The sequence below is a fragment of the Dendrobates tinctorius genome, unplaced genomic scaffold (assembly GCF_039654945.1).
Source record: "Dendrobates tinctorius isolate UK_male_01 unplaced genomic scaffold, ASM3965494v1 ptg000126l, whole genome shotgun sequence".
In the NCBI taxonomy this organism is placed as follows: Eukaryota; Metazoa; Chordata; class Amphibia; order Anura; family Dendrobatidae; genus Dendrobates; species Dendrobates tinctorius.
This window is the reverse complement of record NW_027361794.1, coordinates 5433210-5459406: the sequence shown is the minus strand read 5'-3', so window position 1 is coordinate 5459406 and position 26197 is coordinate 5433210. Positions and strand designations below refer to the sequence as shown.

General features: G+C 44.0%; 1 protein-coding gene across 1 annotated transcript in view; it reads right to left on the bottom strand.

The window, feature by feature from the left end:
- Positions 1–1034: 1034 nt before the first annotated feature.
- The window catches only part of LOC141047240 (uncharacterized), a 640258-nt gene continuing 615095 nt past the window's right edge, over positions 1035–26197 (bottom strand). Inside the window, exons 10-11 of the mRNA XM_073542229.1 lie at positions 15371–15386; positions 1035–1593 (exon numbers count right to left, since the gene is read on the bottom strand). Of these exons, the coding sequence (XP_073398330.1) occupies positions 1211–1593; positions 15371–15386 (399 nt within the window). The 3' untranslated portion in view covers positions 1035–1210. The remainder of the gene's footprint in view (positions 1594–15370; positions 15387–26197) is intronic.

Genomic DNA, 26197 nt, shown 5'->3' with positions numbered 1-26197 from the left:
TACATCAGGCCATTTTCACGAAGGGTATTAAGTAGTGTTTTCAATACCTTTCTTATAGAAAGTATCATTCAGAAAGAATCTATGAGCAATTGTATGCATTTTTCATTTAAATTAACAAAATCCAACTCTCTTGTTTTCCTCATAATGGTCTCGTTTACATTGAAAAATGTGTGACAGATAATGTCTATTGGACTTTCAGAATCTGAGCCATGATTGCCTAGTGAACAGTGCATCCTATCGATCTCCAGCTCCTTATCAATAGGATCACCAAGGATATTATTGAATAACGTGAGCAGTGTTTGCATGATCGCTTGTGTATTGATGCTTTCAGGTATTCCCCTTATCCAGATATCATTGTGATTTTCTTTGTCATCAACCATATTATACAGACTTTATTTGCTGGCTGTGAAGATCCAGTGTTTGGTTATGAGCATTTAGATGGTCCAGAACTTGTACAACATCATCCTCTAATCTCTGTACCTTGTCAGTAAGCTGTGACAGGCTATAAGTGAGGGAACGTATTTCAGTTTTGTACAGTATGTGGTCTCCAGCCTTTGTATATATTGCTCCATGGCTTAGTAGGCATAGATGTAATATGAAATACAAATCAATTATGGCGTTCCCCATATCAGAATAACCTGTGGCTTTGGAGGAGGGGAGGTAAATTCCCCAGTGAAGCAAACACTGCTCAGTATGTGGGCTTCAGTGAGAACGCAAGAAGATTTGTGGAGCTGTTTTCTTGTGAGACCGACATTAGGAAAGGAGAAATTGCAAGACTTACAGGCTTGAGCAGTCTTGCATTATGAGGGTTAAGAGTGCTTCTTTTTCCAAGCTGAGGCAGTAATGGCAAAAGAGTGGGAAGATGAGCCTTTCAATAAGAAATGCGGGAACGCAAATCATGACACCAGTGGATCAGCACTGGCATGGAAGGAGAGTATGAGTGTTTATATTTAAAAGAGACCAAACATGAGAAATGAGAAGGTACAATTTTCAGTTAAAACAACGTTCTGAAGATGAAAAAGGCTTCTCCCCTGTGTGACTTCTCTGAAGTTTATTAAGAGTTAATTTCCATGTAAAACATTTCCCGCATTAAGAACATGAAAAAAGCTTCTCCCCCATGTGACTGTTCCGATGGCTAGGATGAGATGATTTCTTCTCAAAACATTTTCCACATTGTGAACATGAAAAAGGCTTCTCCCCTGTGAGTTCTCTAATGTGTGATAAGATTTAATTTATGGTTAAAACATTTTCCACATTCTGAACATGAAAATGGCTTCTCACTTGTGTGACTTCTCTGGTGTGTAACAAGATGTGATTTATGAGTAAAACATTTCCCACATTCTGAACAGGAAAATGGCTTCTCCCCCGTGTGAGTTCTCTGATGTGTGGTAAGACTTGATTTCTGGTTAAAACATTTTCCACATTCTGAACAAGAAAATGGCTTCTCCCCTGTGTGAGTTCTCTGATGTATGAGAAGATTTGATTTACGGTTAAAACATTTTCCACATTCTGAACAGGAAAATGGCTTCTCCCCTGTGTGAGTTTTCTGATGTGTGATAAGATTTGATTTCCGTTTAAAACATTTTCCACATTCTGAACATGAAAATGGCTTCTCACTTGTGTGACTTCTCTGGTGTGTAGCAAGATGTGATTTATGGTTAAAACATTTCCCACACTTGGAACAAGAAAATCTATTCTCCGCTGTGTGAATTTTTTGATATTTAAGAAAAGACTTTTTGAGGGGAAAATTATTTACATATTCTGAACGTGAAAATGGCTTCTTTGCTTTATCAGTTTGTTTTTTAAGGCTTATTTTGTGAATTAGATTTTCATCAGGGGTCGGAAATGAATCAGAAGACAGGACCTCTTTCAAAGGATCAGATGGTAGATCTTTGCTGCGAAAGGATGAAGGTATATCAGGAGTAATGGCATCCACTTCAGTTGTATCCTGTGTAATCTCAAGATCATCTGATTTAAAAATTGAAGATGTCAGATGTCTCTCTGATCTCCTGGAACAGTCATCTGCCAAGAATAAAGCCAATCATTATTTTTGAATAAAATCCTTGAAATTTATATTTTTTAACATTTCTACTTAAACTATCTGTAAAAATGCAAGTTATGTTAAAAGTTTAATTATTCACCAAGACAAACACATTTCACAGTCTGATAGAAAATCTCATAGCATAGCGAATCCTGCTTTGAGCAGGGGGTTGGACCAGATGCCCAGGAGGTCCCTTCCAACTCTACGATTCTATGAGCATGAACCAGTAGAATGTGGTGTTTGACTGTTTGTTCATTCTGCCTCCGAAATGTAAGTGAAAATAATAACAATAAAAACTTCTACTCATCTCAAAAAAACAAGCCCCACTCCGGTACATCATCTGCCAGAGGAAAAACAGAGGATTCCACATTATTAGTGGCTCAAAGGCTCTTGAAAAGCAACGATTTCCATAAACTAATTCAGCAATATCCACTTTCCCAAAGTCAAATCTTTCCCTCAATTCTGAGCCTTGCAGTATGCCCAAACCACATTTAACATCCATGTATGTGGCATCACAATATTGAGAAGAAACTACTTAATTTATGGTGTGTGTCTCCTGGAGCACAATCTGGACACTATGTGATGGGTATTAAAATGGCAAATGCGCAATTTTCACTCTCCAACATCACTCAGTGCTAATTTCCAGAAAGTGGCTGTGAAGTCAAAATAGTCACTACTCCTATGAATTAATTCCCTGAGGGTTATAATTTCAAAAATTGAGCCAATTTATTGGGTTTTCTACTGCTCTGGTTTTGTATTTTGTCATATTAGACCTTCTGAAAATGGTGTCAATTTTTTCTGGGATCTGCTCCTGTAATGTCTGTTTCTGCCACCAGGCACCGCCTTATTCATTCTGCAGGTGGTGCTGGTGATGCAGGAGACATAGCAACCAGAAACTCTGGATGTCAAAATTAGGTTGCTTGGGACCTGCAGTACCATCCAGTCTAGCAGTATGGGTTTGTGTGATGTCCAACTGAAGTAATCTGGTTTGTATTCTATTCATATAGGTATATAGCTCATTCAACTACTGCATAGATCCTGCATGTCTCCAGTCATTTCTATTCCATGTCAGCAAGCATAGCTAATGGTAAATAGTTTCTTCATCCTACTCTGCTTGCCCCTTAATGCTGTAAGGTCATGTAACTTTGTCAAAGAGATTTATGATCCATGTAGGCCTGCAAACTTGTTTGTTTCTCCATTTATTGTCTCCTGCTGCCTTAACTTAGTTGATTGATTGCGAACGAGGCAAAATAGTGATAGATCTAAGAGCAAGCCTCCTATATATTTATGTAGGGGTGACATTTATGAACATTTATTCTAAGTACATTTTTCAAAGTACTTTGCAGTTATATAGGGCAGGAGACAGGTAATACATTTAAACAAACTTATTCCCAGTACATTTGGATTGCAACAAATATTCACCCTATGCATTTGTATAATTTAGATCCTGGTTACTGCATTCACTCACATTCACTGTCCATGCATTAACTCTTTACACTCCATCCACATCGGTCCCTCAGTCCTCTCCTATGTATAGCATATAGCATTCACGCTCTTTTCACATTGCTAAACTGCACTGATCCATTCAGTCTCACCATTCAACACATGAGACGCTCTCACAAGTCACTTAACCATCTACTCACTCTTTCTATCCTCCTTTTCCTAGTTGCAGGAGATATCTCTCCCAACACCAGCCCCTCATATTATAGTAAGTCGCACCCCTCTACTGCTACATTCAGAAACCCCTCAAGTTTATTAATGTTCCCTGTGTGCCTTCTGTCTCTTTTAATTGTGCCCTTTGGAATTCTTGCTCAGTGTGTAATAAACACTCCTTCATTCATGACTTCTTCCTTTCTGATTCTCTTAACCTTCTGGCTCTTACTGAAACCTGGATCCAGCAGTCAGACACCACTGCTGCTGCTGCTCTTTCATATGGTGGACAACGCTTCTCTCATACCCCAAGATTGGACAACAGAGCAGGTGGAGGCATTGGTCAGCTCTTATCACCCAAATGTACCTTTCAGGTTATCCCTCAAGTACCCTCACTTACCTTCCCTTCTTTTGAGGTTCATGCAGTCAGACTCTGCATCCCTTTCTCCATGCGAATGGCAGTTGTGTATCATCCTCCGGGCCCCTCCCATCAGTTCATGGATCACTTTTCCACCTGGCTTCCACATTTTCTCTCCTGTGACATCCCCACCCTCATCATAGGAGACATTAATATCACCATTGCTTTTCCTCTCTCCCCATCTGCTACTCACCTTTTATCTCTAATCTCTTTCGGCCTTTCGCAGCTTAATAACTTTCCTACGCATGAAGTCTTGTGATGAGCGAGCATGCTCGCCACTACTCACCGTGGTACTCGGTGAGCATTGAGCATTTCTGGGATTATCCAGCGCGAGCTCGGGTCTCCGCTCTGCAATTTTGGCACTCTTTAGAGCACCAATCAACATGCAGGGATTGTCTGCCACGCACTGTAATGCCCCAGCCATCTTTGTTGTGGTATTACAGTGATTGGCTGGCCGCAGTGTTATCAGGTCTATAAGAGACCTGCAGCCGCCCTGCTCATCACAGTCATGTCCAGAATCAGACAGTGTAGGGAGAGCTGCTGCTGAGATAGGGACAAATTTGTGCTTTTATTAGTTAGTGTGGGTATACCATCATTGAATCCACATATCCAGCTAAACCAACAGTCCTTGTAAGGACTAATTACGGGGTTTACAGATTGCAGTGCTAGGTAGGCAGAGAGTGCATGTGCGTATATAAACATCAGTGCAGGCACTGTATGTGGGTATATAGATATAACTGCATACATCAAAAGGGTCCATTACTGTCTGCTGCTGCTGCCTATTACATATATACCTAGCTCCAGGTATCAGTGTCTAGGAATAATTTTTTTTGCACCTTAATCCTGTTTATTTTATTCCAAAGCAATCCAGAGCCCCTTTTTTTTCCTCCTTTTGCTTGGTGACACTGCAGACTACAGCCAGATCCTTTTAATACTACAGCATGAAAATCCAGCAATTTTAAAAGGCTTTGCCCATCCCAGGTATCAAATTAGAGTGCTCAAAAAAATCTGGCAGTTTTTGTGGCACTGTAGTATTTTTTGGAATGTCTTATAAAAAATTTTGACACCATTTTGCTGCCAAAAAAATATTTAGCTGTCCAAAAAATATTTAGCTGCCAAAAAAATATTTAGCTACAGTTTAAACATTTAACAGTATTTTGTCCGCCACACGCATCACATATCTTTGCGCTAAATACTTTACAATTTCAGTCCTCCAAAGAAGTTTTTTTGTAGTCATATGTCATAGCCTACTTATTGACACAATTTTGATGGTAAAAAAAATACAGGCCACATTATTTAAAACATTGTGCTATCTCCGTCAGACGCCTGATCTCTGGGCTACAAATTTGGGCATTTCAGGCCTGCATTCATCTTTTTTTGCGGTGTCTTACCGTAATTCTGTACAGTATTTTTCTGTAAAAAAACAAACATACAGACCACATATTGAACAGTGTGGTATCTCCGTTAGACACCTGATCTATCTGTGGGCTACAAATTGTGGCATTTCAGGTCTACATTCTCCTTTTTTGGCTGTGTCTTACCATAATTCCATATAGTATTTTTCTGTAAAAAAACAAATATACAGGCCACATATTGAACAGTGTGGTATCTCCGTGATATGTCTCGTGTCTGTGGGCTACAAATTGTGTCATTTGAAGGCTCCATTCAACTGTTTTTGCTGTGTGTTACCCTAGTTCTAAACATTATTTTGCTGTAAAAAAACAAAAAATACATGCCAGATATTGAACAGTGTGGTAGCTCAGTAAAAATACTTCTGTTTCAAATTGTTATGGCTGCTTCATGACTGTGTCTTAAATCAACCAACTACTACCACCATCATCATCTTCTGCCTAGAAGGCGTTACTGCGCAGATAGAAAGTCTGAGGAGCAGAGAGTGAACGCTTAGGCAGTGTTGTACTCTGTCTCTGGATTACGAAGGTGAAATCTTCTAGATTAAATCAGGACTGGAAGAGCCAGAGCAAGAGCACGTGGAAGAGCATGGGGCCAGGACTCACAACTACCCAAGCCTGGTGTTCCTGGGCCGGTTTCTGACAATCTATCTGACAATCTACTAATACTGAACTTGTTGGACAAGGACATCAAAAAGGAGCCCCTGAAGTTTCTACAACAGAAGCTAGAGATTTTGCCATTTCGGCTGGATTTCAAGATGTGTCAATTGGAGAGCATGGTGGTCACAGATGTGACATCTATGATATAGGTGTTTCTACTAGACAATCCGTCCAACATGTTATTGAATAAATATCTGTTTTTTCTCACAACTCTATTCAGCTGTGCACATACTATGTCAAATTGCTAGCTAGACCCAGTGGGATTTGTCACAGTGCCATGTTGACTACAGTCCACAGATGTTATCTAGATCCCTAATCTCACCTCTGCTTTACCAGCATGATGAATTAATAGGAAAAGTACGTGGTTTTAATGGAGCTGTTCTTTTCTTGCCAAAGAAACTAAATAAGATCAATGAGCTGGTTAGCCACACACGCAATGTAGAAATAGTGAAGATTACATTTACTTTCACCAATAAGTTACCACACCCTTCACCAACTTGCTTTCACTTTTACAACATTATATTCCGAAGCATTGAAAATGACAAATATATTATGAAGCAAATAGATATGAGGTGAGGTGACATCGTTACTGTTTTTAGTAGTACAAATCCCGGTTCCCCTTAACCCACTGGTCTGTTTATTTGGGGAGTTGGACAAGGAGATGTGGGGACACTATGTTAGAATTTCCTTGCGGGAGACACTCTTTCTGGCTAGAAAGATGCTGATGCTGTGGTGGATGGGTGGTGCATAGCCTTCTCTCAGAGCATGGATTGAATTGGTAAATTCTGTTATACCATTTGAACAAACGTTATATCAGAACCGGGGCTGTCCAGGGAAGTTTGATAAAATTTGAGATAGGTGGAACTCCTCTCCTCTCACCATTCTAGAGCGTAGTGGTTCAGTACCACCGTAAACTCTATGGTTAAAATAGTTTAGGTTACCTTATGGCATCGAATGGCTATTAATACTGCATAAATATGTTTGACAGTGTGTTAGTAGTAGTTGTAGGATAATTAGATATGTAGTGTCATTTTGAGATGTATATTGCCAAATGGATATAAACAAAATGTTTTGCTTATTTATTGATTCGTTTTATTAACACTGCAATAATACTTGGACTTATGAGTTCAATAGTTGTACTAAGGACCTAACATGTAAGATTGCTGTTCCTTTATAGTTGTTTGGGCAAATGCATATGTATCACTTTGGCTGTATTCATGTGTGTATATGTGTTATGGTTAATAGACAAATTAAAAAAAAAAAAAAAAGTTTTCACGTGATGCGCCAATTCTTTGGAATGCACTACCCAAGGTAATTCGATTAATCCCCAATACCCACAGTTTTAAGCGTACCCTAAAAATGCATTTCTTCAGGCTAGCCTACCACCTCAACACAATAGTCTAACTATCCCTTTGTTTGCCTTTCAAAATTTTTACCATAACCAGGTTCCTCGTATCATGTTCTCATACACTTTATGCGTTTAATAGCCCTCTGTGTCTGTTCTGTTACATACTTGCGGATAACCGGTTCATGCAGCATTACATGAACATCCAATTTCTTATATTATGGCTGGTCTTTACAATGAAAGCAATTGTTACCATCCACCTTTCGTGTCTCCCCTATTTCCTCATAGATTGTAAGGTAAGCTTGCGAGCTGGGCCCTCACTCCTCTTGGTATCTGTTGATCTATGTGTTTATTGTTATGCTGTAATGTCTATTGTATGTACAAGTCCTCTCTAAAATGTAAAGTGCTGCGGAATATGTTGGCACTATAGAAATAAAATTATTACTATTCCTGCTTCAGCCAACTGGAAAGCACTACGCCCTACTAAAACTCAAAGCCTTGTTCTCCTCTGGTTCACTCATCTGGGCTCAGCTCCCGGCTTGTGTATTTGTTTCCTGTTGTGATCCCGGCCCATTTAATGACTACTCTTGCATCTTCTGATTTTGTATTTTCTCTGCCTTCCTAGTTGTGACCCGGCTATCTGACCATTCTTCTTGCCATGTCACACCACAGAAAAGCAAGTAAATGTAGACCTCGGGCAATATTTTCCATTAAATGAGTTTCTTTAAAAAGTATTAGACATTCAAGGAAGACTTTTTCTAATATTGCAGAGATGCAGTATCTTACAATTTAGATTTTGGGCATTTGGAAGAGGCAAAGGTGATTTTTTTTTAAAGACTACCATGAAGTTACAGGCTCACATAAGTGAGGCAGGCCAATTCCAGCACAACCCATAAAATATGAAAAACTGTAAACAAACAGACATAGACCAAAAAAAAACACGTATATTACTTACCGGCAATTTGTTTTTACGAAGGCCACGACAGCACCAATGAGAGAGGGGATCCGCCCTTCAAGGATAAGGAACCTTTAATATAAAAAGGGCGGCTCCTCTCTCCGCATCAGTGGTTTACAGAGCATGAGAGGACCTCCAGGTTAGTGTACACACACATACATACATTCCTACAACTTTATCGACTACATCAAATATCTTCCACCCCACTTTAAGTGGAAATTATATACAACAACCCACCAACCAAAGAGTGAAAAGCTCAGCAACGGGAAGGAATATAAGGGTGCTGTCATGGGCTTCATAAAAACAAATTACCGGTAAGTAATATACGTGTTTTCCTATCACCCATGGCAGCACCAACGAGAGAATTAGAGAATTACTCTTTCAGGGAGGGAACTGCAGCTTGCAGAACCCTTTTCCCAAGTGTGAGATCAGAAGAGGCAGAACGATCTAGTCTATAGTAACTATAGAGAGTGGAAGGTGATGGCCAAATAGCTGCCTTACAGATTTGCTCAATGGATACATCTGCTGTTTCCGCCCAAGATGTTGCCATCGCCCTTGTAGAATGGGCCCTCAGATCGTCCGGGTATGGTCTTCCCGCACATACATAGGCCAATTTGACAGCTTCCCTTATCTATTAGGATAGGGTACCCTTTGACGCTCCCGCCCCCTTCCAAGAACCCTGGAAGGAGATAAACAGAGCCCTATCCTTCCTCCAGGATTATGTTGCCTGTAAATAGTGAAGGAGGGATCTCCTAACATCTGTGGTATGAAATTTATTTTCCCTATAATTTTTTGGGTCAGGACAAAAAGAAAGTAGATACATCTATTGTGATCTATGGAACCTAGATACTACCTTAGGCTGCAGTCACACTTAATGCATAAAAAAAAAAAAAAAAAAAAAAAAAAATCGGTCCAATTTTGATGGCAGAATCGCACAAATGTTCCCCAAACAGTGATCGATTAGCACATTCCCATTCTGTGGATGTCGGCCCTCAGACCATACTCATGGAGTCGGTTTCTAACAGTTTGTGCAGACACATGCACATTTGTGGCCTGCTGGAGGTCATTTTGCAGGGCTCTGGCTGTGCTCCTCCTATTCCTCCTTGCACAAAGGCGGAGGTAGCGGTCCTGCTGCTGGGTTGTTGCCCTCCTACGGCCCCCTCCACATCTCCTGGTGTACTGGCCTGTCTCCTGGTAGCACCTCCAGCCTCTGGACACTACACTGACAGACACAGCAAACCTTCTTGCCACAGCTCGCATTGATGTGCCATCCTGGATGAGCTGCACTACCTGAGCCACTTGTGTAGAGTCCATCTCATGCTACCACGAGTGTGAAAGCACAACCAAAATTCAAAAGTGACCAAAACATCAGCCAGAAAGCATTGGTACTGAGATGTGGTCTGTGGTCCCCACCTGCAGAACCACTCCTTTACTGAGGGTGTCTTGATAATTGCCAATAATTTCCATTTGTTGTCTATTTCATTTGCACAACAGTATGTAAAACTGATTGTCAAACATTGTTGCTTCCTAAGTGGACAGTTTGATTTCACAGAAGTTTGATTTAGTTGAGTTATATTCTGTTGTTTAAGTGTTCCCTTTATTTTTTTGAGCAGTATATATATGTATACTCACACACACACCTATTCTATCTTTTATATTCTAACCTGTCAGTGTGATTTTACTGTACACCGCACAAGAATTGCGAGCTTTTCAAAGGACACCGATGCATATTTCTCGCAAGACACACAGATCGTCTGTGTGGTGGGCGATTTTTTTCTCGCACCCATTGACTTTCATTGGCAAGTCTCGGATGATATATGGTGCAAATCACAGCATGCTGCGATTTCACTTGCACGTATAATACGGCCGAGAAAAAAAAACGGTGGTGGGAGCTGCCCCATAGATTAACATTGGTCTGATTGCTGTGAGATTTTTTCTTGCATAGCACTTGTACGTATTCCTCTCTAGTGTGACTACAGCCTTAGGCAGATAAGTAGGATCAGGCTTTAAAACTACCCTATCAATCATTATCACTGTAAAGGGAGGATCAAGATGAGTTTTGATAGCAAATCTCACGCCTGCTTCTCGTTTTTCAGTGCTGCCTCAACCACTCCAGAAAAGCATATATCCACCACTATACTCTGTCAATTGACCCTTGTCTATCAGGCGAGTTTCGCTGAGAGCTGCTATATCAATGTTGTAAGGAGCTAGCTCCCTAGCAACCAATGCCATTCTTCTCTCTGGTCTGTCTGCTTTAGTATTATCCAGCAGAGTGCTCACATTCTATGTGCCAAGGTTGAGTACCATCATTTCTTTTTCTTTATTGCGTGTCGACCGCTGTATGGGAAACCCACCAGCTGCGGTAGGCTGGCCAGGTGAAATGAAGCAACTATGTTTGAGGCACCTTTTCTAGCCCTGTCCTTGTTTGAGGTAGGCAGAGTGATCCTAAACAGGACTGCTCAGACACCCAGGAGGTTGCCAAACTCCACTGCTGCTTCGGTCCAGTGGGGAGCGACCATATGGCCTAGCCTGCCTGCGTGCAGGTTCGTGACTACAGCTTCCAGTGATTCCACACCTGCTGCTTTGTCATTCTCCCATCGCCACAGGACTTTGGATACGCAGTGGTTGAAGTCATGACTTGCGCTTGACTTGGATTAAAGTGAGGAAGAGTTGCGCATGTCGTCAACCTCACTCTCTCGCCCATACCAATTCAAACCCCAGTGGCAAGAGCTAGACAAGACAACTGGAGATAGGTCAGGGTGCAGTGGATAGCCAGCAGTATCCTATATATGCCTCTCTGTGCCCTCTCAACGCTTTACAACGCTCTGCTGGGAATCGCTTGTCAGTCTGTTGAATCTTAAATGGTTTCATCTGCACAGTCTGCCATATCCAGTCTTCGCATGCATGGGTAGACAAGCCCTTAAAAATCACCGTAGGTCTCAAAGAAACTCGACAGCTACCCTAACCTGGTTTGGCCAACCTGCCGAAGCGGTGTTCTGGGGTGTACCCATTGCCGCATGCTGGCAGCTACTTGGAGGTACAGGTGAGAGTTGAGCATCAGATGAGGATCAAAGATAGAAGAGCTGTTCAGAAAGGACACGGCAAGCCCTCCACCAGAGGTGCTACTTCTATCTAGATACCCCAAACTACCTAAGCTGCTGACAGAAAAGAAACAAATTGTAGAACGGTGGGCTGAGCACTTTAATAATATTCTCAATCGCCCTGCCAATATCAATGACGAGGCTATTTCTCGCCTGGCCCAGGTGGAAATTAACAAGGACCTCGATGTTCTTCCAAGTGGAGATGAAGTCAGGAAAGCAGTAAAACAACTTTCTTGTGGAAAAGCACCCGGAAATGGTGCTATACCTGCTGAGGTATATAAAGCTAGCAGCCCTGCTCTGATGCAAACGATGACCAAACTATTTCAGTATATGTGGGAAAAGGAACAGGTTCCGCAACAGCTGAAAGATGCCAGCATAATCCACATTTACAAGAGGAAAGGTAATCGCCAACCTTGTGATAACCATTGAGGTATCTCCCTTCTGTCCACTGCAGGAAAGATATTGACTCGTCTCTTGCTCAACCGCCTGCTACATCACCTTGAACAAGGCTTATTACCCGAAAGCCAGTGTGGTTTTTTTTGCTAAACGAGGAACAGTAGATACGGTCTTTGCAGCACGTCAACTCCAGGAAAATTGTCAGGAGCAATACAGTGACCTTTATTGATTTGACCAAGGCTTTCGACACAGTCAGTAGTGACGGCCTGTGGAAGATCATGGCAAAATTCGGCTGCCCGAGCAAGTTCATCTCAGTCGTCTGGAAGTTCCATGATAGCATGATGGTGAAGGTTCTGAACGATGGAGACGAATCTGAAGTTTTACCAGTAACAAATGGAGTAAAACAAGGCTGTGTGCTTGCTCCATCCCTGTTCAGTATGCTATTCTTTGCAATTTTAAGTGATGCCTTTAACAACTGTGAAGATGGAATCCAGGTTAGGTACAGGACTGATGGCAAGCTATTCAACCCAAAATGCCTGAAGGTGGTTACGAAGGTGCATGAGACTGTTATCCTTGAATTCTTATTTGCTGATGACTGTGCACTTAACGCTAGCACGGAACAGCAGATGCAGCATGAAATGGACTGTTTTTCACAAGCTTGCGACAATTTTGGTCTCGAGATCAACACTAGAAAAACTGAAGTCATGTATCAATCTGTTCCAAAGAAACTATACAAGGAGCGACGTATCACGGTGAAGGAGCAAAACCTCAAAGCAGTCAATAGCTTCACCTACTTAGGCAGCACACTCACCCATGAAGTAACCATAGACGCTGAGGTTAATAACAGAATTGCCAAAGCCAGTGCGGCCTTCGGGAGACTGGCGTAAGAACGTCTGGGAATGAAGGGGACTCAGCCGTACCACCAAGCTGAAGGTCTAATGCGCGGTGGTCCTCACCACACTTCTCTATGCTAGCGAGACGTGGACAGTCTACAGCTGGCATGCTAAACAGCATAATCATTTTCACATGAGTTGCCTCCGCAGACTTCTGCACATTAGGTGGCAAGACAATGTCCCAGACATGGCAATTCTGGAACAAACCGGGCTCTCTAGTGTTTACACTCACCTGCTGAAAGCCCAAGCTAGGTGGGATGGACATGTGGTCAGAATGTCTGACAGCTGACTACTGAAACAACTGCTTTGCGGAGAACTGTCCCAAGCAAAGCGAGCAGTTGAAGGGCAGAAGAAGCGCTATAAAGACTGCCTTAAGGCGTCCCTCAAAAACCTGGAAGTTAACATCAATGAATGGGAAGAGCTTGCCCTCGATCGTCCAGGTTGGCGAAGCAGTATCACCTCAGGAGCATGTACAGCTGAAGACAGTAAAATCTTGGACGCAAGAAGAAAGCGTGCTGTCTGCAAGGTACAAGCAGAATCTGGTGTACTGACCACATCAACTTCCTTATGTCAAATATGTGGGCGAACCTTCAGGGCCCGGATTGGCCTCATTAGCCACCTCCGGACCCATAACTATTAATTCTCTTCTAACCCTGAAGCCATGGTCATCTTCAACTACGAAGGACAAACATTATCAAAGGGAGGATCTGCTGAAAGGGCCTGTATGTCAATGATTCTCCGTGCTGATGTAAGGGCTACTAGGAGTATGGTTTTTAATGTAACCAGTGTCATGGATCCTTCCGCTAAAGGCTCAAACGGGGGTTCGGTTAAAGCATTTAAGATTAAATTCAAGTCCCATGGAGGGACCATGGTCATCGGGGCTGGTCTAAATCTAGTGCAGGCCTTAATGAATCTGACGCGCCCCAGAGGCCGTGGGATACTCGGAACTGGGCCCGTTAACTTCAATGGGAAATGTCACAGTGGCAGTGGCCAGGTCCGTGGCCTCAGGTTGTCATGTAAAAGGGGTTGAATTGAATGGGAATAAAGTTTATGTAGTGATTTGTGACGCCAGTTGGAGTGTTCGACTGTAGTATAGCCGGCACTGCAGATGATCCCTGGGGGAGTAGATGGCGATGGCAGTGCAGATATTAAACCCTCTCCAACCAGGGCAGACCCCCAAAGATTAGAAGGCACGGAGTAATCAGGCAGGAGACAAGGAAAGTCACTTTATTATTTACTGTAGTTCAGGTGCAGTTCAGAGGAGATATTACAACTCTCATCAGGTTGCAGTCTGCACTGGAGAATGGGAGTTATCCTTCCCTCTGTTGTGACTCAGTGTAAGCTTCCCGCTATTCTAATCTATTCAGGGACCAAGGCTTCCCAGAGTTTGGAACTTCTAGTATAGCCTCTACTCACTGTGTTTTCCTCCTCGGGCAACTTGCAGCTTGGTTCCTGTGTGATTGCACAATCCTTCATTGATCCTAGTTTGCGGCAGTCTTCCCGGGGGAAACACTCTGCTGGTGGTTGTATATACTCCCACAGTCTCTCAGCTTACCACCCTGCTCTGAAAGCATGGATGGCCTAGGGGCTGATTGCCTGATGCTTCTTTAGCAGTACTCTTTTTTTTTTTTTTTTTCCCCCTTCTTCTTCATATATGTACCTACCTACTGTCAATGTAATGCCTTTATGCATCTGTACTTGTTCCTGCCTTGCTGCTGTAATGCTCTGAATTTCCCCATGGTGGGACGATTAAAGGATTATCTTATCTTATCTTATCATGGCTTCCCAGAGCGTCCTTCCTCGTTCTTCTTCACTGAAACAACAACAACTCACGACTGCTCCCCCTCCCAGTTAGGGTGTGTCTGCAAAGCTCTAAGTTTCAGACAAGTGAAGGAGTGAGGCAATTTGTGTGTGTGTGTGTGTGTGTTGTCTCTAGCAGAGAAAGCATAACTCCCATTGCTCACAAAACACATACAAAGCAGTACATATTTAACCCTTTTGTGGCGGTAAAGACACAGGGCACCACAAATCTAATCATCCATCAATTACCCACTAGGTTGTAATTATAGAGCCCCTAAAGCTTACACCTGGACTTTGAAGGTACTCATTGCCAGGCCTTGCTCTCGCCCTTTCTGAAGGAACTCCAGGATCTCTTTCAGGGGAATTTTTCCTTCCAGAGAACAGCCTGTGGACGATAAAAACCTTTTCCACGTCCTTACATAATCTTTGCAGTTACCGGTTTTCTACTAGCAAGTAAAGTAGAAATTAGATTGGTAGAGAATCCCCTACCCTCTAGCACTGACCTCTCAAGTTCCAGGCTGTCAAGTGTAGCCCAGTCACCTGAGGACCGACATACTCCTCAGCCAAAAGAACCAAAAGGGGACTATGAGATTTACTCTCGCCTCATCCTGCCTGATCTTTTCTGAGGACTGCTGATATCAGACAGATTGGGGGAAAAGCGTATGCCAGGTAAAAATCCCATTTTATTAGGAAGGCGCCCACTACCTGGGGATTCTCCCTCGGATTCAAGGAGCAGAAGTTTCCCACTTTGGTGTTCTGTTGAGTGGCAAAAAGGTCGATCTCTGGTCCAGCCAACATGCCCACCAAATGTCTGAATGCTGTCATCTTTGAGGGACCATTTGCCCTGCAAAAGTGGCCTGCGGCTCAAAAAGTCTGATTGTCCTTCCCTTTGATGTGGAGAGCAGACAGTGACAAGATGTTCTTTTCTGCGAGGCTGAAAATTTGTTTGGTTACATGCATCAGGGTCTGGGACAGTGTACCCCCTTGATGATTTAGATACGTGTAACGTTCCACACTATCTGTGGATGGGGATTACTCGCTTTGCTGGTCATTGAAGCATACGCTGGGACACACAGGGTTTAAAAAGTCCATTTGGTTTATTAGAAAAACAGCATAAACCACTCCTCAGGAACTTAGTAACATGGAGCCGCCAGTACAATGTCCATGAAGACATTTAGCTCTATAGGAAAAACACAGTCTCTTTCTGACCCCGGTCAGCATAACACGTATTCCTGTCCGTTACCTGTTGGTGTCAGCCACACAGGTTCCCAAAAGCCTGTTATCCTCAGAGGTATCCCACAAACATAGCATTAACACAGTCTCTTTCTGACCCCGGTCAACATAATACGGATTCCTGTCCGTTACCTGTTGGTGTTGGCCACACAGGTTCCCGGATGCCTCTTATCTGCAAAGGTATCCCACAAATGTCTCTCACTGACCCCGGTTAGTATCACTCACGGTTATCAGACCGTCCACTCCGGAGGTATCTCACAGGTCTCCTTCCTCTGGCTCAGACTAGTCAGCACTCGCTCACATGTGCCAAACACACCTCCATTACACAGCTCTAACCACTCCCAGGTACCTGTCACATGGCTAGTCAGGTGATCGTGACATCACCACAGGTCCTCAAACACACAATCACATACAGGCTTTTAACTTGGGTATTCAGACACCACCTTGGGTGGGTATGTAGGTGACTGGACCCACCCATCTCTCCAAGTCACCTGGAAGCCTTCCAATGTATAACAAAAACCCTCAGCAGTAGATCTGCTGAGCAAAACACACCCAGACTTCCATCACAGGGTCTCCCACCTCTGTGATACATACCCCCATTCAATCACATGACCAGTCGCCATGCCACATACACCACAGTGACCTGGTTGTCTGACAGTAATCCCACATGATAGCCTTGCAGGAACAGTAGAAGAGTCTGCAATGCATTTCCCACGCGCGAAGCTCCAACATATTTGAGGAAGCTCCCCTCCCTATTAGTGACCATGTCCCCTGAACCAGATGGTTGTCTAGATGTGCTCCCCACTGGCATCTGTGGTAACTACCCTGGTGATGTGAAGAAACCATGGGACCCCCTTGCAAAGAGATTTTATGCCCAACCACCAGCAGAGAGAATATATAACTTCCCTTGCTAGTGTCAATGTACCCTCCAGATGCCCCTGCAATCATTGCTGGCTTTCCAGGATGAATCTCTGGAACTCTCTTGAGTGGATCTGAGCCCACTTCACTATCGGGATACTTGAGGTCAGGGAGCCCAGGAGGGACATAGCACTTCTGAGGGTCATCACTGGATTTTGTATTGACCCGGAGAGGAGATTGAACAATTTTTCCTTCTTTTGCTCTTGCAGACAACATTCCTGCCAGTGGGAGTCGAGCAAGAGTCCTAAAAAGATCTGCATCTTTTGTGGTCGCAACCTTGATTTTTCCAGGTTTAAGCACCATCCTAAGCTTTTTAAGATAGTCACTATGTCCTCCACCTGATTGTGACAATGAATGAAGGAACTTCCAGGTATGGGATGACTAGTCTGTTCCTTTCTCTGAGGTAGGCCATAACCTCCTCTATCAGCTTTGTGAAAACCCGAGGGGCCGTCAGGTCAAAGGGGAGTGCCTTGTACTGGAGGTGTCTTACAGCGCCTCCCACTGATACGGCCACCCTGAGAAATTTCCTGAATGCTGCAATCCAGAAAGAGTAGCTGAATAGCCGACTTTATCGACTCCATTTTGAATTTTGGAATCTTCAAAAATGTTTTCAGGCCTTTTAAATTGAAGATCGTCCTGTATGAGCAATCCGGCTTCTTTATCAGAAACAAGGGAGAGTAGAACCCCCTCTCCTAATCCTCCTCTGGTACATACTGCAGAACATTCTTCCTGAAGAGGCACAATACTTCCGACTCCAGTACTATCTGTTCTGACATGGACGCTCGTGGGGCCGTAACGATGAACCTGTCTGGGGGATATCTCCCGAACTCCAGCCTCAACCATGCCCCCACTAGGTTGAGAATCCAAGGACTGGCTGATATTTTCTCCCAGGCTGGAATGAAGAGGGAGAGCCTTCCTCCCACCTGGGTAAGAGAGTCACTTGGAGGACTTCCGATCCCTTCGGAAAGGAGGTACCGAACAGGAACCCCTTGGACTTCTTTGGTCCATCGTCCCATCTCCTCTGTTCCATCCACGCTCTCCTTTTATTGTACCTTTTCCCCCCCAAAAGGACTGGTTGAAGGAAGAGAAGGGAGGCTTTGGGAACCCCTTTTTCTTGTCAGCCGCTTTTTCCAAGAGGTCATCTAAGTCCGACCAAATAAATACTGTCCTTCACAAGGAAGGGAACATAGCTTCCATTTTACCTGAGCATCTCATGGGTAGCTTTTCAACCAGACCGCTCTCCGGCCTGCATTAGATAGCCAGACTGGCCGCAAGATCAACCGCACTAAGTCGGCTAACGCATCTGCCAAAAAAGCTGCTGAACTCTTGATCATTGGGAGTGTGGTTTTAATGGCGCTACTGGACAAATCCTCACCTAGCTGATCTTCTAACGTGCTCAGCCAGACCATGAGCGACCTTGCCATGCAAGTTGCTGCAATGGCCGGTCTCAATGTCCCCGCTGACGACTCCCATGTTGCCTTAAGAAAGGTATCCACTTTCCTATCAAGACGGTCTTTTAATAATCCTGAGTCCTTGAAGGTGAGGGATGAACTCTTTAAGGCATTAGATATTGCAACATCTAACTTGGGAGCTTTACTCCAGGACGAAGAGGCCTCATCTTCAAAAGGGGCATTTTCTTTTGAAGGAGGAAGGTAGGGGACCCTTCCTATCTGGCTTCTCCCACTGTCTAGTGATGAGACTGCAGCTTGTCATTCATTGGAAACACCTTACACCTTTTCCTATCAAAAGTACCAAACATGATATCTTGGATGGATCTTTTGGGCCTCTGGTCCACCAGTCCCATTGTAGACCTTACAGTCTTAACTAAACTGTCCACCTCCTCCAGGGGGAAACAGTAACCCAATCCCGAGTTGCTTTCCGACGAGGAAGAATCCAAAGTATCCTGTAGAACTCCCTCGTCAGATGACATTAACAGTGAAGGAGATACTTCGGCCCTATCTCTTCCTGATGTTTCCCTGAACGGGACAGGAAGGCAAATTACGTTTTCCACCTCGGCTCTGATGAGAGTCCTCAGGGTGGTAGAAAAATCAGGGGTCTTGCTGACCACCGTGTCATTAATACACGGCTGGCATAATTTCTTGGGCCATGCACTAACCTGGTCCTGCCCACATAAAGCTCAAACTCTATGCTTCGACTTCCCTGTACACTTTGTAGGGGGCTTCTATCAGAAAGCCACATAGATAAGGGGGAAAAGGAGAGAGAGGGAGAGAAAGAGGCCTACATTAACAACTGGCATTCTCGTAGCTCACTCACCACTACAAACAATTTAAGGGTACTGGAACAATAGGCAGGATGTCGTCCAAAGGGTCTCCTTTAGGGACTGTGGAACCTTTCATCCTGGAGGAACGTGCCGACTTGTCCTGGAACATCCGGAACTCCCATCCCGTCGGGAACGCTGCGGCTGCTCAGATTCTCCATGCTGCTGCTGTGGCTGCAGGCTCTGCTTCTGCGCCTCCATTGCTGCATTGGTGCCCCGTCTGTCCGGCGATCATCCCTTAAGAACTTTGCTCAGAGGGGATCTGCCGGCCGGCATCTCCTGTAGCTTCAGGTGCCGCCCCCCCCCGGGTGCAAAGGTCCAGAACGCGTCATGAGAGCGTGAGTTCCTCTTTCCGGCCGTGCTCTGACAACACGCCGGATCGCAGGGCTGACGGCCACCAAGCGATGATGGTGCCACAGACTCCCGTCCGCTCCTATCGGGCCCCCACCGCGGCATTTCCAGGATCAATGGGGCTGGCCGAAGCAGAGCCGGTGCCCTGCCGCCACCGACCAGCCCAGTCCTGGGATCTTTTCTCTTCTTCTTGTGATGCAGCCATACAGGTAAAGGCTCTGCTCATCAAGGACAGGAAACCACTGATGCGGAGAGGAGCCGCCCTTTTTATCTTCAAGTTTCATTACCATACACTTTCTCTTGGTTGAAACTTCTATAGAAAAGGGCTCTCAATGACCAACGTCATTTGAACCGTTTTGGGTGGAAGAACATGTTGTGGTCAAACGGCAAAATGGTGATCACACAATTGTGATACGGCCGGACTACACCACCGATAAAGTAACCACAGCCGGTGACTGAGAAGAATCATTGACTTCTCTATATTTGGTGGTTACTACTCACCTGACCGGTTATAAGTAGTAATCTCCTCTTTACATTGCTCATCATCCTTCACATATGTCTCTGTAGTATTAATATGGTTCAGATCTTCCCCCTAAAATAAATATTGTAAAAGTCACAGACAGATGGAGAAGTCACAACTATCATCATCTCTAATCCTGCCATTTCCACCGTTCTCATTACACAAGTATAAAACACATAATACTGGTGGATAAAACAAGACTGAGCACAAGACCTTCACAGCCATCTACACATCGTAGGGGAGATCTCATGACACCTTCTCTCCATCTACCTGATGATCCCGAGGAACATTGCGATCTTCTTTTTTACAGTCCTGTGGAAGAAGTGGATGGGGACATCTCTCCGGTGTTGTCCTCTTACTAGACAGATCTGGAAGAAACACATACAGGGACTGAATTCATTCTTTACATACCGATTATAGGCTGAGTGTATTTATGCCTGTCTATTACCTGGTGATGTGAGGGGCTGGGGAACCTCCATCATGATGTCCTTGTACAGATCTTTGTGTCCTTCTAAATACTCCCACTCCTCCATGGAGAAATAGACAGCGACATCCTGACTCCTTATAGGAACCTGACAAATACAATAATACCTTCATCCCCCCGATCCCTTCATTGCATTACTTGAAAGAGGGGTGTGGAGAACCACACAAAACACGACATACAGATACAATTTATAAGCAAAATTCACTTTATTGGAAATAGGGACAGAACAGGAAAAATGGAGGAGCAAGTGCAGGGGACAATAAAGCGCAACAGTGCTGAAAGACGCGCCTAAACCTGACAAGACACGCACAATGTCAAGTTAAATAACTGTGAATCCACAGCCATTGTAAAGTTTGATTAACAAGTGCCACCTCAATCTAGCTTATATTAGTCTCCACGTGCACATGTAAGGACATGTAAAGAGACCATAATACACATACTTAAGGGTGGAATGAATAGGGTCACATAAGAAAAAAACCATGGAGTTCACCCAATATATGTGCCAATTGTAAATGGGTGTCACCTGTATGAACAATAAGACACCCAAATATATAATTGATTAAACTGCACAGGGCTTTGAACATAAGAGGGTGACAAAATTATCACCACTCACAGACCTTGCTGTCATAATGTTCATTAGCCATGATACAATCAAAGCCATGTCCAGTACAAGTACATAGCTACTAATGACCAGCAAACCTCCCCCACTGACGAGAGTACCGTGAACTCTCGCAGCACAACCCCGGAGGGGGGAGGGGGGAGAGAAAAGAGAAGAGCAATGCTCAATAATTACCTGGGTGGGCACTGGTGCGATCTGGCAGATGGTGGCGCGTCTCCCCGACGCGCGTGTCGGAGCGAGGCTACTTCGTCAGGGGGCGTGATAGTGAGGGAAGTGTGGAGCTAAAAATAGCGCCGGACCGGAAGGCCGCTGACACGTACCGGAAGTGACGCGTGCGTCACCATAGCTACCCGGGACGCAAGGTGCACGCCGTGTCATGCAATGGGAGGCACCGGAAAAATACCGGCATCAACCCTATCCATAGAGACGCCGCCGTCACCATACACGCCTGGGGTATGGCGCGCACGCGTGCAAGGATGCGTACAGGGACACAACAATGGCCATGTGAATTAATGCCTCTGAAGGGGCCAAAATGTAGAATACATAATGGGGATATTAACCCCATAGGTAACTCATAATAAGAAACCGTTGCACTAATCATCAGTCTGATATTATATATGCATAATAGACAGATATCAAAAAAGTCTTAAATAGCATATTACAAACAGGAAGCAATATATTATAATACATACAAAATAAACAAAATATATCCAGAATATCACTAGATGGCGTATTACAAGAAAGGGGGGGGGGGGAGCATATTATAATAAATATATAGCAGACAAAACATCAAAAAACATTGTTAGATGACATCTTACAGAAAAAGACACATTGTTTTGAAGATACAACTATGTCCCCTATGCGGCACACATACAGTGGGGCAAAAAAGTATTTAGTCAGTCAGTAATAGTGCAAGTTCCACCACTTAAAAAGATGAGAGGCGTCTGTAATTTACATCATAGGTAGACCTCAACTATGGGAGACAAACTGAGAAAAAAAAAAATCCAGAAAATCACATTGTCTGTTTTTTTTTCATTTTATTTGCATATTATGGTGGAAAATAAGTATTTGGTCAGAAACAAGCAATCAAGATTTCTGGCTCTCACAGACCTGTAACTTCTTCTTTAAGAGTCTCCTCTTTCCTCCACTCATTACCTGTAGTAATGGCACCTGTTTAAACTTGTTATCAGTATAAAAAGACACCTGTGCACACCCTCAAACAGTCTGACTCCAAACTCCACTATGGTGAAGACCAAAGAGCTGTCAAAGGACACCAGAAACAAAATTGTAGCCCTGCACCAGGCTGGGAAGACTGAATCTGCAATAGCCAACCAGCTTGGAGTGAAGAAATCAACTGTGGGAGCAATAATTAGAAAATGGAAGACATACAAGACCACTGATAATCTCCCTCGATCTGGTGCTCCACGCAAAATCCCACCCCGTGGGGTCAGAATGATCACAAGAACGGTGAGCAAAAATCCCAGAACCACGCGGGGGGACCTAGTGAATGAACTGCAGAGAGCTGGGACCAATGTAACAAGGCCTACCATAAGTAACACACTACGCCACCATGGACTCAGATCCTGCAGTGCCAGACGTGTCCCACTGCTTAAGCCTGTACATGTCCGGGCCCGTCTGAAGTTTGCTAGAGAGCATTTGGATGATCCAGAGGAGTTTTGGGAGAATGTCCTATGGTCTGATGAAACCAAACTGGAACTGTTTGGTAGAAACACAACTTGTCGTGTTTGGAGGAAAAAGAATGAGTTGCATCCATCAAACACCATACCTACTGTAAAGCATGGTGGTGGAAACATCATGCTTTGGGGCTGTTTCTCTGCAAAGGGGCCAGGACGACTGATCCGGGTACATGAAAGAATGAATGGGGCCATGTATCGTGAGATTTTGAGTGCAAACCTCCTTCCATCAGCAAGGGCATTGAATATGAAACGTGGCTGGGTCTTTCAACATGACAATGATCCAAAGCACACCGCCAGGGCAATGAAGGAGTGGCTTCGTAAGAAGCATTTCAAGGTCCTGGAGTGGCCTAGCCAGTCTCCAGATCTCAACCCTATAGAAAACCTTTGGAGGGAGTTGAAAGTCCGTGTTGCCAAGCGAAAAGCCAAAAACATCACTGCTCTAGAGGAGATCTGCATGGAGGAATGGGCCAACATACCAACAACAGTGTGTGGCAACCTTGTGAAGACTTACAGAATACGTTTGACCTCTGTCATTGCCAACAAAGGATATATCACAAAGTATTGAGATGAAATTTTGTTTCTGACCAAATACTTATTTTCCACCATAATATGCAAATAAAATGAAAAAAAACAGACAATGTGATTTTCTGGATTTTTTTTTTCTCAGTTTGTCTCCCATAGTTGAGGTCTACCTATGATGTAAATTACAGACGCCTCTCATGTTTTTAAGTGGTGGAACTTGCACTATTACTGACTGACTAAATACTTTTTTGCCCCACTGTATTTCACCTGTAATTAAACAGATAAGGCATGCGTGCTAAAACAGAGTGGTACTAACAACTCATAATATAAAAGAGACTGATAGAAATACGCAAACCCCATCAGCCCCATAGGTTCCTACTAGAGAGACCATTACGAAAGGCAAGTCCTTCACATCGGTTGAGAGGATAGTATAAATGATAGGTGGCGGGCTTTGATAGGTTTACAGCCACCAAGGACTTGAATATCTTTGCCAGATCTCTCCTTTTCAAGCGATTCTTCTTTGATGATAATTTGAATAAATTGTTTCCTACAGAGGAAGAGCAGTCGGCACTGAGAATATTGGAAGATCTTTCTGAGGAACACTTAACTCCCGAGGGCGGTAAGATACCTCCCTCTTTGAGGCTACGCTCTAAGAAATTCCCCCCCCTCTCAAACTGCAGTGCAATAGACCTTTTTGTGAAGGTAGTGACGAACGAATTTCTGGATATACCACAATACATACAGAAGGATAACTTGTCTGGGGAGGAGAAGAGACGTTTGACATTTTTGAAGGGCCTCCCTGATGTTGTGATCAAGCCGGCGGACAAGGGGGGGTAACATCGTAATATGGCCCAAACAATTATATGAAAAGGAAGCGATGCGCCAACTTAATAACATCACGTGTTACAAGAAATTAACATTCAACCCCTTGTCCGCCTATTGTTCTCAGCTCAGGGTGATCCTTACCAGGGGGATGGAGGCTAATATCATCACAAAAGAATTATGGTCCACCCTTTTTGTAGTTGAACCCACCATTCCTACCTTCTATCTCCTCCCCAAGACACATAAGAACATGCAAAACCCCCCAGGGAGGCCTATTGTGTCGGGACGGGGGGGCTATTTGGAATGTGTCAACAAGTGGTTGGATTCGGTACTCCAACCATTGGTAGAGGATTTACCCTCATATCTAAAGGACACAAACCAACTTTTACGTAAGACCGATGGCCTCACCCTAGATGATGACACGATCCTATGCACTATGGACGTGGAATCATTAGATACTAATATCCGTCATGAGGATGGCATACGGGCCACAGAATTCTCTCTATCCATGTCCAGGATTTCTCCGGGTTTGAGGTCCTTGGTCCTAGAGGTCTTGGAGTTCGCCTTAACCCATAACTTCTTCTTTTTCAAGGGGGTCCTTCTTCCTGCAGCTCCAGGGGACAGCAATGGGGGCAGCCTCCGCACCTTCATATGCCAATCTGTTCCTGGGGCTCTGGGAGGGACCTCTTGATGTCAGATCGACTATCATCTATGGAGCGCGTCCTCTTCTGGACGAGCTATAGATGACATTCTACTGATCTGGCAGGGAGACAATGGATCACAAAAGAAGTTTATTGGGGACTTAAATGATGGCAATCGAAACATACATCTCACTGCCACATTTGATAAACATAAAGTGGAGTTTCTGGATGTATTGATTAGCAGAGATAAGGCGGGGATGGTTCAGATAACTATCTATAGAAAACCGATGTCCACGAATATGCTTTTACACGCATCCTCCTCACATCCACCACACATGGTACGATCAGTACCTGTGGGTTAGTTTTTGTGACTGCGACGCATCTGCTCAACAAGACAGGACTTTGAGGACCAGGCCAGGGACATGAGGACACGTTTCTCTGAGAGGGGTTACAGCAACAGATCTATTAAAAGGGCATATCTACGTGCGAAACATAGCGATAGAAATGCCATTTTATATAAAATGAGGGATGAACCGACCAAGACTGATGCTGTAAGGTTCATTACTAACTTTAATAACCGTTCAGAGCAGATGCGGAGTATCCTAAAATAATCGTGGCCTATCTTAAAAACAGACCCAGTTATTGCCAAAATTATACCGGATACACCTCAAGTCACGTTCAGGAGGGCCAGAAATCTTGGTGACTACCTGGTGCGCAGTCACTCTATTGGGGACCCTCCTAGGACCTTTCTGGATAATTTTGTTCGCAATAGGGGCGGTGGCAATGCCCCCTGTGGTCATTGTGTGGCATGTGTCAACATGGTGAGGGAGGATACATTTGTGGATTCTTCGGGTAACAAAGTCTATAAAATATTGAAATCCATTACGTGTACGTCACGCAACGTGGTCTATTATGCCACATGTCCCTGTTCCCTAATCTATGTTGGGCTGACTACCCGACAACTCAAGTTTAGGGTCAGGGAACATGTTTTGGGCATAGAGGCCACTGGTAATGAAACAGATATACATCTGTTAAAAACTCTTCCTGAACATTTTAAAAATTTTCATGATTGCAACAGTAAAGATCTGAAAGTCAGAGGTATCGACATGGTGGATTTGGGGATACGGGGTGGGAGAACTTCTCAACGCCTTGCCCAGAAAGAGACCCGGTGGATTTGGGCCCTTAATACGGTTTACCCACATGGGTTGCATGAAAACTTGTCGTATGTTCCATTTCTGTGACATCTTTTCCCTCTGTGGGGCAAAGTTGCGGTGGACATTTGTGCTACAGAGCTGTTATTGTTTTTAATTTTTTAACTTGTATTGTTTCTTTATTTTTAGATATATGTCTCACGCTTATTGGACCTGTTGGGTGTGATTTTCTTGCCTCTGTTTTCCTTGGGGTGGAAGATCTCTGAGTGTTCTTATGGATGTTCTTGGAATAC